General features: G+C 32.1%; 1 protein-coding gene across 1 annotated transcript; it reads left to right on the top strand.

Annotated features, from left to right (window-relative positions):
• The first annotated feature begins 2,892 nt into the window (after nt 1–2,892).
• On the top strand, nt 2,893–6,138 carry LOC120089744 (PAN domain-containing protein At5g03700). The gene is made up of 2 exons (XM_039047119.1): nt 2,893–4,026; nt 5,261–6,138. The coding sequence occupies exons 1-2, from the start codon at nt 3,192–3,194 to the stop codon at nt 5,914–5,916; spliced, it is 1,491 nt and encodes a 496-aa protein (XP_038903047.1). The 5' UTR covers nt 2,893–3,191; the 3' UTR covers nt 5,917–6,138.
• The last annotated feature ends 11,880 nt before the right edge of the window (nt 6,139–18,018 follow it).

The following is an 18,018-nucleotide window of genomic DNA, read 5'->3' as shown; positions in this document are numbered from 1 at the left end:
GGACTCTATTTGTAAAGTCTCATGTCTAAAGCTATATAACCTCTTTTTCTCAATGTTTTTGTCTTAACCCACTTCACAATACAACACGTTAGGCTGAAATTCTTCAATGTAGTCATCACTTCACCTTTTAAATTTCCAATGATCATGCCAAAACTTGTTTTTCCTAGAAGAAATCCAAAAGCCACATATTTAATTTATATACACTGTGAGTGGGTAGAAGTTATCTTATTAGATTACCGATTGATCAAAAAACTTAAACTAATAAGTTACTGAAAATTTTAATTATATTGGTAATTTAATCGTTTCTCTCACTTATTAGCTTGAAAATTTATAGAATGCCCAATAAATAAAAATTAATATTAAATGGGAGAGAAAAGAATACTACAAGGATTTGAGTGAGAAAAAAAATTAGATCATCCAAAAAATTCTTGAATTGAGTTTTATTTAGTACTTGTTGGACGTGATTGAAATCCCAACTTATGGGATCATGTTGAAATTATTGAATATCTTAGTCATCAAACTATCTATTTTTAGAAATCAAATGAATAGAAGTTAATTGTTCAAACCTTGAATTTGCTAGTCAACAACCTTTATTTAAAAATATGTCAATAAATGTTACAAGCTCCACACCACGTCTTTTCGTTTAATTCAACTCTGAAGATTGTCCAATTGACATGTGAGCAATTATTTTAAAAAAAAAAAAAACTCAATAATTCCCTCCAACAAACGGATTCTTATTTTCATTTTTATTTCCCCCTACAAATCACAAATGGACTTTAACCTGAAATTTGTTTTTTGTTTTTTTTTTTTTTTTTCTATTTTTAATTTTATTCTTAATTGTTTATCTGTAAGATTTTTTTTCCCTAAAAAATTATTAGATATATATATCTCCCATTTTACGAATTATAAATCAGGTTTCTCTTTTTTCTCTTTTTAATTTAACTACATGTATTTGAACCTTAAACATTTTGATTAATGATATATATTTCATCTCCATCTCAATCAATTGAATTGTATCCAAGTGGACATTATATATTGATAAATATTTGGGTGCATCATAAAATGCACAAATATTTATGCATCTCACTATTATCTCACCATAAAAATATTTCAAAAAAGAATTAAAAATAATTTATCATGTGATAAATTATGATTGAATAATTTGATAAGATGCATAAAATAGGTGCTGCATGTAATATACCTAAGTATTTTTCTCATATATTTGGATATATTGTAAAACTTTCTCACTCCGTATTATGATTGAATAATTTGATAAGATGCATAAAATAGGTGCTGCATGTAATATACCTAAGTATTTTTCTCATATATCTGGATATATTGTAAAACTTTCTCACTCCCTACCTCTAATAGAAAAGGGTAGTGATTAGATCCATACATCTTAAAAACAAATCAATTTTTTAATAAAAAAAAAATTGTCACATGATAAATTTTTATTAGACCACCGCTGAATTGTGCAGCCCTATTTTATTTTATTTTAAAATGGCATGCAATCCATATACTTATTTAATTCAATTTAAACCTGGAAATTCATCTCCCATAGTACCTTTTGGACCAATAAATAGAATAAAATAATGGGTAGTGTTGAAATTAGAATCTTCCATGGAGTTGAAAGACAAAATGAGTTTGGGCATGGTCCATGGATCACAAGAGTCAATTAGTTCAACTCAATTAGTTCAACTGAGCACCAACTCTTAAGCCCTTTTTTTCTTTTGGGTAGTTGATGAAAATTGAAGGAGTTTGGCCTTTGACATTCAATTTAATTTTGGTTTGACCTACTATACATATTTACTCCTTGTGGTGTCACAACCAACCCTTACCCAACCATTTTTATCCACACACACATATATCAACTAAAAAGGCTCATAAATTCCAGAGTTTCCATACCATATCAACCCATCATTCAACTTGAAAAATAAATATCCTAGCTTTCAAAACTTCACATAGTGTGTGTTAGCTTTGATGGAAACATTGATTCCTACTTATTTATATACAATCTTCTTTTTTTAGTACATGTAAAACTTTGATCACAACTCCTTTCGACAATCATCCACTTGAATAAATGATCACATAGCTTCTCCTCAAAGAGTTATTTAACTTATCCATATTCACACCTCTCTAACTTTTCAACAAAACTAGTTTACTCTTATATCCATGTCATATTGGATTAAGTTTGGGATATATGTCTATGAAAAACCATTTGTTAATATAGGTGATCCTCCCTCCCTGATATTTACTATGTTATTTTCGCTCCGTGTCTAAAAGTTCTCGTGACTTTTTATTTAGTTTAATCTTAAGAAACTCTCCTACCATTGAAGATGTGTTTTGTCCCACACTTATATATGTCCATAATCTTTGACTTTTCTTAGTTTGATATGAGATTTTTGTTGCATTCTCAAACCATGGGCAATGAAGGAGGACATGTTGGATATCTAAACCTATAAGCAACTAAGAATATAATGCATGAGCTCACAACGCTTAACATCAGTCTACCATTTTTTAGTACAATAAAGGGTGAGAGGATTCGAACCACATACCTTTTAATGACTAACATATATTACATCTGATCAGTTACCAACTCATAAACCCATCTTAATTATTCAACTATATTAAAAATAACATGATACACACTTCAAGAAAAACTTCATTTTTGTTTAATTCTTACAATCCTTTTACCTCCATATAATTTTTGGAGACCCAAAATGGTCTTACATCATAATTTATTTATCTAACAAATTAGGTTAGATTTACATTTATAAACCACTTTCTAAGGTACCAAATCTATTAATGATTCACTTTCTCAAGTGGGACTTCATCACAAAACAATATATATCACTAAGCATAATATTTCAACTTGCCCTTGGTGCAACTTGGTTTTATGTTTACATTTCATTTCTTGCAACGTTTTTTTTTTAAAAAAAATTAATAACATTTTCATAAAGTGAACTCAAAGGAAAAATAAAACATTTTCATAAAGGTTATATAGATTTTGAAGTCGGGAGTATTATAATATTATAAATTTCCCTTTTTTGGTTCATCGTGCTTAGAGATCATCGAGTGGGCTGGATTCTATATATGTTCTTGTACTGGTACTTTACTTATTCCTTTTTAATGCCTAACTTTTGACTTTCTCAAAAAAAAATTCCAACTTTGTTCCCTGTTCCGTCGGAAATATGGGCGGATTAACTGCCAACTCGGCGGCGACTCAATCACCTGCCGTTTTAGTTCTTGTTCTTATCACTCTTTTCCACTTCCCCATTTGGGCATCCACGGCAGCGATTCAACAGGAACTCGTCCGTGGCTTCAGAGCCTCGCCGGACATGGCGGTCCAGTCGTTTCAGCCTCTCTTAAACGATCCGAGCGGAAACTTCTCACTGGGTTTCCTCCGAGTCGACGGGACTCTGCTCGCCGTCGTGATTGTCCACGTGGCGTCGTCGGAGACAATCTGGACCGCTAATTCCACTACCTTTCCGGCCTGGGCCGACCGGACTCTGCTCCGGTTCGATGGCGGTTTCGTACTTTCGGATACAGATGGGAGGACATTTTGGTCAACTGACACCGCTGGAGACCGGGCCGTGTTACTTAACTCGTCGAATCTGCAAATTCAGCTCCGCCGTGATCCGGCTGTGGTTCTGTGGCAGAGTTTCAACTTTCCGGCGGATACCCTCGTCGAGAATCAGAATTTCAGTTCTGAAATGGTGTTGATTTCTTCGAATAGATTGTTTTCGGCTCGATTGGGGGCCGATTTTATTGGATTTTATGCAGATTTTAATGAAGGGAAGAGTCAAATTTATTATAGACACAGAGCATTGCAAGCAAAAGCTCAGATAATTCCTGGCGGTGGACCGGTTCATCTCCGGCTGAACTCCGATGGGTATCTCGGTATGTATCAAAACGGTAGCGTTCCGGTGGATTTGCAAGCCTTTAATACTTTCCAGAAATCGGCGAATGGGTTCCTCCGGCTCCGGCTGGATTCCGACGGCAACCTCAGAGGCTTCTACTGGGAAGGTTTGTCAAAATCCATTTAAAAAATTTTCTTCCCGTTAGTATGCATAAAATAATTAAATTCAGGCTAAATTATACAACATTCGTTTCTTTTAATTGTTTTTCAGTTTTGCATTTGATGTTCCAAAATTAACTAGATTTAAATACTATATTCGTTACTCGGTTAATCTTATTTTATTTTGATTTTTTAATTTTATAAAATATCCATTATATTCTCTAAATTTTTTTTAAATGTTTATTTTGCTACATGTTAATATTACGTTAACTCTTAAATTCAATAGTGAAATTATTTGTATTTTTTTATGACTAAGTTGTCAAATAAGTTAGTCACACTTCAAAATCTAGGATTTCATTTTGATTTAGGTGGTAAAACGATTCTTTGTAGCTGATCTCAAAAGACATTTTGAGTTTAAGATTTTGATTGTTCACTATTTTGACATGTAAGTTGTTGACATTTTACTCTATCTTCATCTTGCTCAACTCATGCCAAATGTAATTTTATCATTTAATAGTAAAGAGTTAACATAATCTTAATAGCAAGAACCAAAATAAACATTTTAAAAAAGTTCAATACTAAAATTGACATTTTTGAAAGTTTAGGAACAAAAATAAGTTTTAAATCAATTAAAAATCATGGTTTAAATTTCTAAAGAAGCATTAGAGATAGAGTATAATAAAACAATTTTAAAGCCAACTTACTACTCAGATAGGTTAGTAGTCAAATTAAGCTGGTTGTACTGAAAGAATTAGATAGATTGATAGAACATTTTGCATAATTTTGAATTATTTTATAAGTTTAGTCCAATACCTTAAAAGAATAATCAGCATTAAATAAGTATATTCAAATTTTCAATTTTAAGCTTAATAGATTTTTAAAATTTTACTTTTGTGTCTAATACAAGATTGAAAAAACTTAAATAATTTTAAGGTGAAGTGACTTTTTATATACAAAATTAAAAATAGGAAGACAGAATAGACATTTCTTTCGAATTAATGACATTTTAGGTAGAAATTCAGAAGTTTATGAATAAAATTTGTAATTTAACTTTAATTTTATATTTATATATATAATTCTCCTGGAATGGACAGCACGACAATTATCGTTTAGCAGAGTGCACTCTACTTTTAATGAGATTAATTTTTTAAAAACCAACAATTTACAAAAGCTTATGGCATCAACTGATATTTTGAATTGATTGAATAACAAAATTTATTAGCATATTTTATTTTCCAATAGGTTCCAAATGGGTTTTGGTTTACGAAGCAATATCGGAGCAGTGTGAGCTCCCGAGTCCCTGCGGTTCGTACGGTCTATGCGAACCTGGTTCTGGCTGTTCATGTCTAGACAACCGGACGGTTTACACCTCCGGCCAATGTCTCCCAGCGGGTTCCGGCGACTACTGCGGCGCCAGGGTAGCAAAGAACGACTTTTGGGTTCTGAGAAGGAGCGGAGTGGAATTACCGTTCAAAGAACTAATGAGCTACCGAACCGGGTTCACCATGGACCAATGCGAGAGCTTCTGTGAAACCAATTGCTCCTGCTGGGGCTCGCTCTACTACAACGCGACCGGGTTCTGCTATCTGGTCGACTATCCGGTCCGGACGGTGGTGGCGGTGGCCGACGGGACGAAAACCGGCTATTTCAAGGTGCGGAAAGCTCCGGCGAGGTCCAAATCGAAGGTGGGTCTTGAGATTGGGCTGGGAATTCTGGCCGGAATCGTTGGAATCGTGGTGGCAGTTCTCGGGTTCGCGAGTTTCCGGCAATGGAAGCGGAGGAGGGGAATTGGGCGGTTTTTTGAAGACGATGACGGGTCGGTTTCACCCGGCCCGTATAAGGATCTTGGATCCGCGAGTTTTAAATCCATAGAGATGGGTAGTGGATTTGGTCGGTGACGTAACGAGTGACGTCTTTTGGGGGTTTAGGGAATAGGAAATGATAATCTGACCGACAGTGATGTAGATGGCAACCAGTTTGCATACTTGTGGTGGGTCCGAGATTTTTTTCAAAAAGAAAAAAAAATTATAAATTCCAATGGAATGGTTATCGACACTGAAAAAATATAGATTCTAGTAAGGAAGCTACTAGTTGACTTCAATATATAATTTAATTGTAAATTTGATTTTTTTTTTTATTTCCACTCACTTAAATTTTTAAAAAAATGTATTTTCCAGAAGTTTTTTTTTTATAAAAAAAATAATTTTAATATCACATTCAAGGCCGATCAAAGGGAAAAATACATTTGAGAGAGAGAATTTTAGTTGAAATGATGAGAAAAGCAATCTAATGTAGAGGTGATAGTCCCGGTTCAGTTTTGTCAATTTTAGAGTTAATTAAAAACCAAGTCAAGTTAATAATTTTAGAAGATATCTAAATCAATGTTCAATAAAATACAAAATCAATAAATTGATTTTTATTTAGTTTATCTTATTAAATAATTGATTTTTATTTAGTTTAGCTTATTAGATTTGGTTATTGGTTATTGGTATTTCTTTTTTTTTTTTTTCCTTCCAAATTTTTATTTTTATTCCTACTTTTGTTTTGAATTTGACATTTTTTATTTTCCTTAGCAAATTTTTAAATAAAAATATACAAGTACTATAATAATTGACTTGAGTTTTTTTTTTTTCTTAAACAACAAATATATGTATACCATAATAATTAAAAATACTAAAAGATATTAAGGACGGATTTAATATGGACCAGGGGTTCGAGGCTTTCTCAATTTTACACTCTCTCTATATATGAAACTTACCTAATATCAAAATTACTAGCTAGCTTAGTGGTAAACTAATCTTTCAAACTAGATCTAGATTTTAGTAGAAAAATCAACAACTTCTTCGATTATAAAGGAGAAGAATCAAAACAGGAAGCTTTGTAAGAAGAGTATGCTTGTGAAATAATAACCGTACAAGTCTTGGACAAATGAAAGCATTGGATTGTGAAAGGTAAAATGATATATATTGTTGAAGGAAGAAAGTTTTTACCTCGAAGATAAGAAATTTGTCGATGACCAATTGTCTTTGGTTCCATTGTCTTTATTTTATTTTTTCTTATTTGTTTCTTTCATTTTCTACATAATGTCATAACATTAACTTTTATTAATTAATTATGAGACAACGATCTGATATTTTGTCTATCTATCACAGTGAGTTTCAAATATTTCTGGATTTTTTAGGTAAACAATTTGAATTATGATTTAGATTATTAAATTCATCAAATTGAGTAAATATGCATCCCATAAATGTATTTTGGAAAATCAGTTTTAGACTATGTGATCCAAATAATATAATTTTTTAAGACAATATTTCTACGTTTTAATTGTATCTAAATTTAAAATTTGAAATTCTAAATAGATATCTATATTAAATAATAAAAATTAATTTAGTAAGTCTAATATTTCACATTATAAGCTAATTAATTCATATTTGTTAAATAAAATGCATATGAAATATATATTATGAATTATATGATATTTCACTACTATAAAATTTGGCTTTAATGTTGGTTTAATACTGACATAATAAGGGTACGATGTCGGTTATCGAAGATCGTGTTATAAAAGGTCTTTAATATTGGTTTTGAATCGACGTTATAACTGACCAAAATTTCAATGTCAATATTTTTCAATGTCGGTTTTCTGTCAATATTTTTCAATATCGGTTGAAAACCGACATTGTACACTATCTTCTGTGTTGGTTTTTTACCAATTTTTTCAATATTTGTCTGATACTTTTTTTAATGTCTCATTTTGTTAAAGGTCCAATCCATTTTTAATGTTAATCAAAGAGTTAAAAATTGACATTAACAAAAGACACACGCGCGCGCGCGCGCACACACACATTATGCTTAAGTACGTGCAAATCAATAATATATTTTTTTTAAATAATAATATTTCTCTTACCTGTACATATATAAAATAACATCTTAACTACTTTACATATTATGATTTCAACAAATACAAAAATTAACTAACTTATTGGAAAAAAGGAAATAAAACTAGATAACAAAGGAAATAAAATACATCCACAGATTGTTGTATCAATTTGACCAAACAATCATAACAACAACTAACAAAATTGAGTTCAATACATTTTCCAGAAAGGAATGAACGTAATAAAAAAAATTGAAATATGCATCATAGTTATGTTTCATAGTTGATCCATTTCTCATGCACGTTCAAACCCAAAGATCCTAAAAATACCCGCAACAAAAAAATGAAGATAACACTTTGTGAAGTGTCTTAAAAGTAAAACTTTCTATGCATGAAATTAAAAGGATCAGTTGTAGGTCTAAGCTACAAAGCTAAGTGTGTTCCGACTAATAAAACATGAACTGAGGAAGGAAGAAAACAAAATCACTCTCTAAATCGAACAAAAACTTACTCGAGTTTTGTAAATGTTCGCACACAGACATTTGATAGATATCCCATAGGCTAACAAATTAATCAACACTTCAAACCGCAAAATACCTATTATTGCAACAAGGAAGTCATTTATCTTTTCCTATGTCTAATTGCAAAAGTTTTCACAATAATTGAAGCAAGCAATTGAAAGTAAAACCACCGGTTTCTTAATAGAAGAAAACTTGATTGTGCATATGTCATGCAAGGGATGTACACAGTGGAGAAGATTCATTCAAGTTAAGAAGTCAACTATGAAATTCACCCTCCAACTAGGTCAATTGCAATGAAATCTAGAAGCAAGAACAAAAAGAACCTAGGGAACGTTACCATATTTTAACTTGTAACCAATTTTACTAACTCTTATGTTTTAGAAAAATTTCGGCAACATGACATCACTATATAACAAAACCAATTTTTTTTTTACTTCGACACCTGTTCAAAAAATACACTTCCAACATAACATTCAAACAACAATTTTCTCTCAACAAAATTACTAGAGTTTCTAGAATACTATAATATTCAAACCAACTACATAGTAATTTGAGCGCAAATCGACTAAAACTAAATCTAATCTGAAAAAATCTAAAAAAAAAGTTTTCAACAACTAAAATTCACCAAAACAAGACGCACACCCATTACTTTCTTCTGAATTCAAACTGAACAGTATAAATAAATACTTCAAGCTACAAGAAAAAAGAAGCCAACAACAATCCATTTAAATGCATCATCACGACAGGACATCAATCTAAAGTAAGTGGATTTTTCATGTCACCTCAACGAACAATAATATCAAAGTGAAGAAAATATTCTATTGAATTGTAATCCAACTTAAAGTCTAAAGAGATGCATAATAACGTCAAAGGACTATACTTCTGTAAACTCGATTCATTAAGACATTAAGAGGTTAGAGAAGTTATCTTTCCCAAGTTGACGCTATGAGATGTAATTCTCTATGGGAAGTTAAAAAATAAATTGCCAATAGAATACGGCCATTGAAATATTTTCCCCATATTAATTTCAATTTCATAATAAAAAGTGATGGAAGAAATATGCAGAAGCAAACAAAATCAATAGATGCTCCAATTACACTTAATTTGAGTTTTAAAAGCATGCAAGAAATAACATTTCAAAAGAGAAGGGTTTCATAACTTATACCTTTGAAGACTTCTACGAAATCCAAGCTGCTTTCCACGAATTTGAGTTGCAAATCAACTGTGAACCACCAAGAGTGTCTTCTCTACTCTTCTCCAATTTGGATTGGAGTGGTGGATCTCAGAATTGAGGGGAATTGAAGTGGATTTAGAGAGGGTTAAGCAGAAACCAATTTCTGCAGAAATTATTTGAAGTTCAGCATGCAACTCTCTCAATTTCCAAAAATTGAAGTATTTATGTATTTAATACATGCAAGCACCAAGCTATAATGTTGACTGACACATCAAAGTCTACTAACTAAGTGGGATTGGCGTCCAAATGTGGAGAAATCCACTAGGCTACTCAAAGTGTGAATTTTACCACTATCTCAAATATTAATTTTCAATTTCATTTGATTTAATTCAACATTAATCAAATACAAATTTCAATTTCTAAAATTGAATTTGAAAATTGAAAATTAATTTGGTTTTAATTAATTAAACAAATATAATTAATTAAATAATTTAATATCAAATATTAAATTAATTAAACACCTATATCGTACATTAATCCTATTCATGTATTTAATATTTAAATCAACATTTAAATATTTTAAGCTCTTCAATTACGTTTAATTTCTCGAAATTAAACGTTAATTATATTGAATATAATTATCCAAACCCTAATTTGAAATTGAACAATTCAAATTCAAATCATAATTTAAAATTTGAACCCTTCAAATTGAATTCTCAAATTGAATTTGAACGCTTCAAATTCACTCAATATATTATCCAAGATTTACGAGCTAGTAGAGGAACTTTATGGACCTATAGATCATGAGCTCCAACGATTCGAGATAACGAGCTAAACTCTTTAACCTAACTAACCACTATTTGTTAACTATTGGGTTATTTCACTAAAGCCTAATAGTTGCACTTCCACTGTAGATATATTATGTCCACTTGATGTAATCATGATTAGTAAGTTAACCCTTTACAGGTTGTTCGTAATAACGGTTGAGTCAATAGTTGTTTTATCCCCGAGATTACATCTTGCTCCTTCAGTCCCACTGATCCTTTAATAAACAATTGGTTTGCGATCCAATCATTAAGCCAAGTCCCTCTTGGGCCAATGAGAGGGTAGGGCCCCTTGTTCAAGACCCAAGTCAGAACTTAAGGGAACAACTTCTCTACTATCCCTAAAAGCGGGTAGGAGTGAATTCCATCTTGCATCCTATGTCTCCAGCTACCTACCTTCACCCATGCAAATCTAAGGATAATCCCGAATAAACAGGAGTTCATAGTTATCTTATGATTAAGGTTAAGTTACTTAGATCATCGCTTTGAAATAGTAAGACTTAAATAGTAAACAATGTTATAAAATAAGAGTGACTTATTTCTTGGTTCGATCTAATGTAAACTCATTGCATAGGATGCTCCTACTCCTCTTGTCGATACATGAACGAATTAGGATCACTTTGTTTGTAGCACTTTACAACAAATTGTAACAACTACAGAGTGGACCGCATCCGATAGTTTTATTAACATAAGGTACTCAACCTTATTCGTATAATATAAACCGTTTTAGCTATTTACTGAACTTGATCCACTCTTATGTCTCCACGTAAAGTTCAAATATTTATATAATAGTCATGGACCTTTAGTTTATTATTTATATAATAGTCATGAATCTTTAGTTTATTAGATTTAGCCTTTACAAGTGTAATTTACCATTCAACAACAGTTTTATTGAATGAACGTCAATAACATATTTATTGATAATATAATATGTTTAACATTACAAACTGCGACTTTTATGAAATACAACTCCAAAAGAATAAATGAATAGCTCTGAAAACAAACGAAAGTGGGAATCAAAACTAACTTGAGAATTGGGGATTCCTCTTCGATAGGAATACGTCCCTATTATTGCAACAGAAGATTAGATCCAATGTTTCGCCCAATCGTGATCCATTATTATCTTAACAACATCAATTATTTCTATTTACATCAACAACTAGTTAACTAGAAAATCTTTAAAAATAGGAAGTGTTGTCAATGATTAATGTGGAAAATCAAAGCAGAAATTCAATAACTATTTCTTATCAAATGGAACCTCCTCTCGTTTATCGACAATGAATACAGTTTGGTAATTGAAAATTATTTTAGATATACATAGGTTGCCTTCAGTAAAAAGGAAGGGGAGGGATTACCAAGCCTCTTTAATAGGCTAGGTGTTGTGTATTGCTTCATTGGGCATCCTTTTCTCTGAATATCAGTAAAAAGTAAGGAAGATATCTCACAGGTTGTTAGTGATATTTTTGTATAGGCTTGAAGGGTCGAGCAAATGTAGAATACATCTATGGCAATAGTTTTAATTTAAAACAGTTCTTTAGCTAGCAGTGAAACACTGTAGGAAACTTTTTAATGTTTAAGCATTTAATTCTTTTAAGTTTCGTACTTCTTTCATTTTCATTTCGTAGTTTGTTTTTAACTTTCAAGGAAATGTAGAAAGTTTGTTTAGACAAAGAGAGAATGAGATAGGTCCAAAAATCAACCAAACAAGCCATGGGATCCCAAAAGTTTCTCCAAAGTTAAAACAAAAAATCATAGTTACAATGAAAGTTATAAACAACTCTCGAAATTCAAGAAGGCTTGGAAGTGGGTGATCTCCTAAATCTCCCCATTATCTCTGGAGTGAATATGAAAGAGTATAGTTTGATTGATATGAAGGTTTGATTTACAATATTTACTTGTTTTCAATTATTTGTAGGTAGATGCTTTAACAACAAAATGTGATCAAGAAGGGGGATGGATTGTAGAGACGGTTGAACGAGGTTGTATAAAGGCACCCTCCCCCAAATAAATAAAGAACAAAATAAATTAATATTAATGTAAAAAGACCTCACATGGCTACCACTTGCTCTTGAACGGACGGGTTTGCACGAACCTTGACGGAGCTCCACTCAACCCGGACGGATCTACCAAGAACTCGGACGAATCTGCCACGAACGGTGACGGATCTGCACGAAACCGGTGCAACTTCACAAACCCGGAAGGAGTTTCACTCAACCTGGACGGATCTACCACGAACTCAGATGGATCTGCCACGAACGATGACGGATCTGCACGAAATCGGACGCAACTTCACGAAACCGGACGAATCTACCACGAACTCGATCGGATCTCCCACGAACTTGGACGAATCTCCCAAGAACGGCGACGACATTGTAGCCTCATTAGATATATCATTAATGTCGGTTTAAAACCCACATTAAAGATCCTTTTTTTTTTTTTAAGACAAACATTGTATATCGGTATTTAGTTTTTTTTCTAACCGACAACCAAAGTCCAGATTTCTTGTAGTGTTTGTAAAAAATATTGTACAAAATTTTCAATAATATGATATGTTCATAGATTAGTTAATGATAGTTTGTATTCAAACATAATATTTCGTCGGAAGCTACAACTAATTTGATGATTAATAAATATATTATATCAAGTACATTTTAAACAATTATCTAAATTAGGATTCAATTTATATACTACTAAACACACATTAAAAAAAAGTGAAATACTACTCTATTTTTATTATATCTCTTGTTTTTTAAAATTATGTTTTTAGATTACCTATCAAATATTTATAGGTATATTAGTGGTTAGAGGAAAATATTAGAAGTTATTTAGAATAATCGGTGTTCGATGAGAGGATACTCGATGGGATAAAAGAAATATAACAATTCAGATCAGACAATGCCCCTGAGTTGATGCTCAATGAATTTTTTTTTTAAGGAAAATGGAGTTATACACCAATTTTCTTGTGTAGCTTCTCTTCAACAAAACTCTACAGTAGAAAGAAAACATCAACACATTCTCAACGTTGCTCGAGCTCTATTTTTCCAATCTCGTGTTCCACTGTCCTTTTGGAGAGAATGAGTCTTGACTGTAGTGTTTCTCATCATAGGACACCATCCAAGCTACACAACTAGACATTTCCTTTTTAGGTACTCACTGGTTCCATACCAGATTATCATATGATAAGAGTTTTTGGTTCTCTATATTTTGCATCTACATTGGCCCAAGGAAGACATAAATTTCAACCAAGGGCCATACAAGTTGTTTTTGTTGGCTATCCTCTTGGTATGAAAGCATACAAGCTGTATGGCATCTAACACAAAAGGTTTTTTTTACTCAAGGGATGTCTTTCATGAAGAAATTTTTCCCTTTTATAAAATCTCAAACAATGGAAGTATAGTTGATTCATTTCTTGGGATTGTTTTGCCTAAACCTTTTGTTGACATTGCAAACTTGTCATTCACAAAACAGGATAGAAACAGCCCAACCACATCAAACCGTGTTACCAATAGTTATGACAATTCTCCAACTCATCACTCCTTACCAGCTCTTGACCCATATCTTTCCTCACAAGCCACTACATCATCTCAGGCCATTGAATCTTCCAACATAGTATTACCTCATTTTCGGTCTCAATTTTCTCCCTCACAGACCTTACAAATATCTTCCCAAATCATCTCTGAAATCCATCAAATCTACCTATACAACCTTTACCAAGAAAATCCAACAAAGTCTCTAAGCCTTCCTCATACTTCATTGCAATTTACTTGCCATGTCACCATGCTCAAAAGCTTCTACCAAACATCCCATTGATCGATATCTTTCTTATCACAAGCTTTCACCCCAACATAGAAATTTTACTCTACAAATTTCTACTACTCAAGAATCAAATTTTTATCATGAGGTTGTCAAATGTGGTCACTGGAGAAAAGCAATGGAAACAGAATTACATGTTATGGAAGCTAAGCACTCTTTTAGTATTGAACCTTTACCAAAAGGCAAAATTTTTGTTAGATGTCGTTGGGTTTATAAGATCAAACACAAGGCAGATGGATCTATTAAAAGATATAAAGCAAGACTTGTAGCTAAAGGCTACACTCAACAAGAAGGCATGGATTATTTTAAAACTTTTTCTCCGGTTGCTAAAATGGTCACTGTCAAGACTATTCTCACTATTGTAGTTTCAAAACAATGGCTACTTCTTCAACTTGATATCAACAATGCCTTCTTACATAGCGATTTGTTTAAGGAAGTATACATGGATCTGCCTTTCGGATACAAGCTTCTTGTTTCAATTCAGGGGGAGAAAATGGTTTGCAAGCTTCACAAGTTCATATATGGACTAAAACAAGCTTCAAGGCAGTGGTTTGCTAAATTCTCTGCTCTTCTTTTGTCTTTAGGTTTTAAGCAGTCCAAAGCTGATTATTCTCTTTTCATTCGAGGCAAAGATGAAACTTTTCTCGCTCTCCTTGTTAATGTGGATGACATAATAATTACAGGGGCCAACTCCATTCATGTTGAACATCTCAAGATTACTCTAAATGAAGCTTTCAAATTAAAAGACTTCTTTCTGTCTAAAACTTCAGATTTTTCTATTCGTACCTTTTCTAATGCAGACTGGGGAGTATTAGAATATTATTTAGAATATTCGGTACTCGATGAGATGATACTCGATGGGATAAAATACTCGATGACTCGATGAGATGATACTCGATTGTGATTATCAGAAATTCTTAAAATACTCGATGAGACGATGATAAAATACTCAATGACCCGATGCGATGATACTCAACAATGATTATCAATAGTTCTTAATGAAGGAACTCATTTTACAGAGATCCTTGAGCAGAAGTGAATCGTCTAAATTCCATTTTGATTGAAAAATAAAATTTACAGTAAACATACAGTATATGTATTCAAAGATAAATTACAATATGTTTTTTTACAAGAAAAAAAAGGTTCAAAAGATTTTACCTTTGAAGAACCTTTCTTCTCGTAAATCCCTCGAACAGTCAAGAACTCGAACACAACAACCCTTGAAGACTTTCTTCAAGAACTTCACAAACCAAAAGAAGACACTACCATAAGGAGCCTTTGATATTCTCAGGGTGAGAACCTAAGAGTGGTGGACTTTGAAGCACATAACGATTCTATTCACTCTATTGTATAGACTATCTTCAATCGTATAGTGTTTTCACGTTAGTCTTGTCTCAAGAAGAAAAGAAAGATATTTTCTTTTGTTTCATTTGCCACAAAACCAATCTATAATATAAATAAATATGTTATATCTATAATATAAATAAATATTTTATATCTATAATATAAATAAATATGTTATATCTATAATATAAATAAATATGTTATAAGAAAAGAAAATACTAAGGTGGTTAGAGAGAAAAAATGAGTGGTTATTATTCAAAAATAACAAAATAATATAAATAAATATGATAACTAATTTATCATATCTTATTTATATTACACTATATGTTATATCAAATATAACACGACCTATAGTTTTGATATTATATCATAAACAATATAAACTATAGTTCATTTTCTCTATTTTATGGCATTTAATATAAATCATATTTATATTAATTTTAACAACTATTTGAATCTCATTCAAATATTTATTTTCTCTAAATAAACTATAATGTATCAAATACATTATAACAATCAATATATATATAATTGAATCAATTTAATTATATACTCTTATTAATTTGAATAATTCAAATTAACCCAAAACTGTTTCTTAACTAAATCCTTTTGAGCTACCAAGGGGACCTTATGGACCTTTAGCTTGAAACTCCAATAGAATTCAACGGATATAGTATGTGTACCTTTGAAGAACCATTCTTTAAGTATCCCTCGATCAGTGTCCAATGCATCCAACAATGCACTCGAATGCAATGACCGGAACAGTCAACAACACGAAAAAGAACACAGCTTCCACGAACGTCTGAATGCTCCTCAAACTTAATCGAGCCTAACTCGATCCACGAATAGAGTAAGAACACCACCACAAGTGTTACCTTGGAATTTTCTGTGTGAGAATCCAGGACTTATGGGCTTTGTATGATTTTGGCTTGAGGAACGAAGGAGGTATGCGATCGAGTAAGTGGGAGATAAGATCACTGTCTATCGCATAGACGATGTACTCGATCGTTTAGTAAACGCAAGCCTATCGCATAGACTTTGCTACTTAATCGTGTAGCAACGATCAGCTGAGTAACTATCATATAGTCAACTTTAAGCGATCGTGTATGCTCTCAATGGCTATTGCTTAGTAAAAACTATTTTTACTTCATAATCTATTCCGTGAGAATTTCCCTAATAGAACAACTACTAATTTTGGAAAATAATTTTCCTTTTATCTCACAGTTACTATAAAACTTCCAATAATCTTCCACTCAATCGGTTATTAGAGAAAAAGAATTAATTATCATATAATTAATATATTATAAATAAATATTATAACCAACTTATCATGTTATATTTATAACCTATAGTTTTAATATTTCATCATATGAAACATACAAACCATAGTTATTTTTCTATTTTATGGTACTTAATATAAATCATATTTATATTAATTCTTCCAATTAATGTATCTAATACATCACATCAATTATATCACATATAATTGAATTTTCTCTTATTAATTTGAACACTTCAAACTAACCCAAAATTTGATTCTCAACTTGAACCCATTGAGCTACCAAGGGGACCTTATGGATCTGTAACTTGAAGCTCCAACAGTACGTGAATAATTGACTAAACTCTTTAGTCATAAGATCCACCATCCGTTAACTGACAGGGACTCCACTAAAGACTGACAGTTGCACTCTTCTCACTACATATATATTTATGTGTCCATGTAACCAATCAATAGTACGATAACCCTTCACAAATCGCTCGTAAGTTGAGCTGGGCTAATTTGCCGTAGTTACATCTAACTTCTTAAGTATCACTTATTCCTCTAATGAATAATAAGTCATAGTTCTATTATGATCGAGTCCTCTCTTTTAAAGAGAGGGTGTGGCCACTATGTTTAAGACCAGTTATTACGCCTTAAGGGAGCAATTTATCTACTCACCACTACTTCGAGGAAGGAAGGAATTCCATCTTATGTAATTGAGTTTCCAGTTCCCCAATCAAACGAATCCCCAAAAAGGTAGGCTTGTTGAGTTTGCAATCTGATCACTCTCACCCATACTAATCAAAGGACCACTCTCATAGGTAGAAGTTTCCAAAACAATCAAGATTAAGGTCATGTCACCTATGGTCGTTTATTGAGATGTAAGTCTTAATTATCAACGTCGTTATATAAAGAGACTGATCACCTCGTGGTCCAAACTTATACAAACTCTTTGTATAGGACACCCTCGCTCGCATGTCTCCACATGAATGTCAGGATTAGACCATTTATAGCAATACTTTTAAATATCTACAAAGTGGACTGTATCCGTAGTGTCACCAGGATAAAGTATCTCTCTTTTATCCTTATACTACAGACCATTTAGGTTATTACTTAAGGCATGATCTACTTATATGTCTCACATACATGTTTAAGTTTACATTAACCACAGATCTTAGTTTATTAG

This window comes from Benincasa hispida, chromosome 11 (genome assembly GCF_009727055.1).
Source record: "Benincasa hispida cultivar B227 chromosome 11, ASM972705v1, whole genome shotgun sequence".
Taxonomy (NCBI): domain Eukaryota; kingdom Viridiplantae; phylum Streptophyta; class Magnoliopsida; order Cucurbitales; family Cucurbitaceae; genus Benincasa; species Benincasa hispida.
This window is presented reverse-complemented; position numbering and strand designations above follow the sequence as displayed.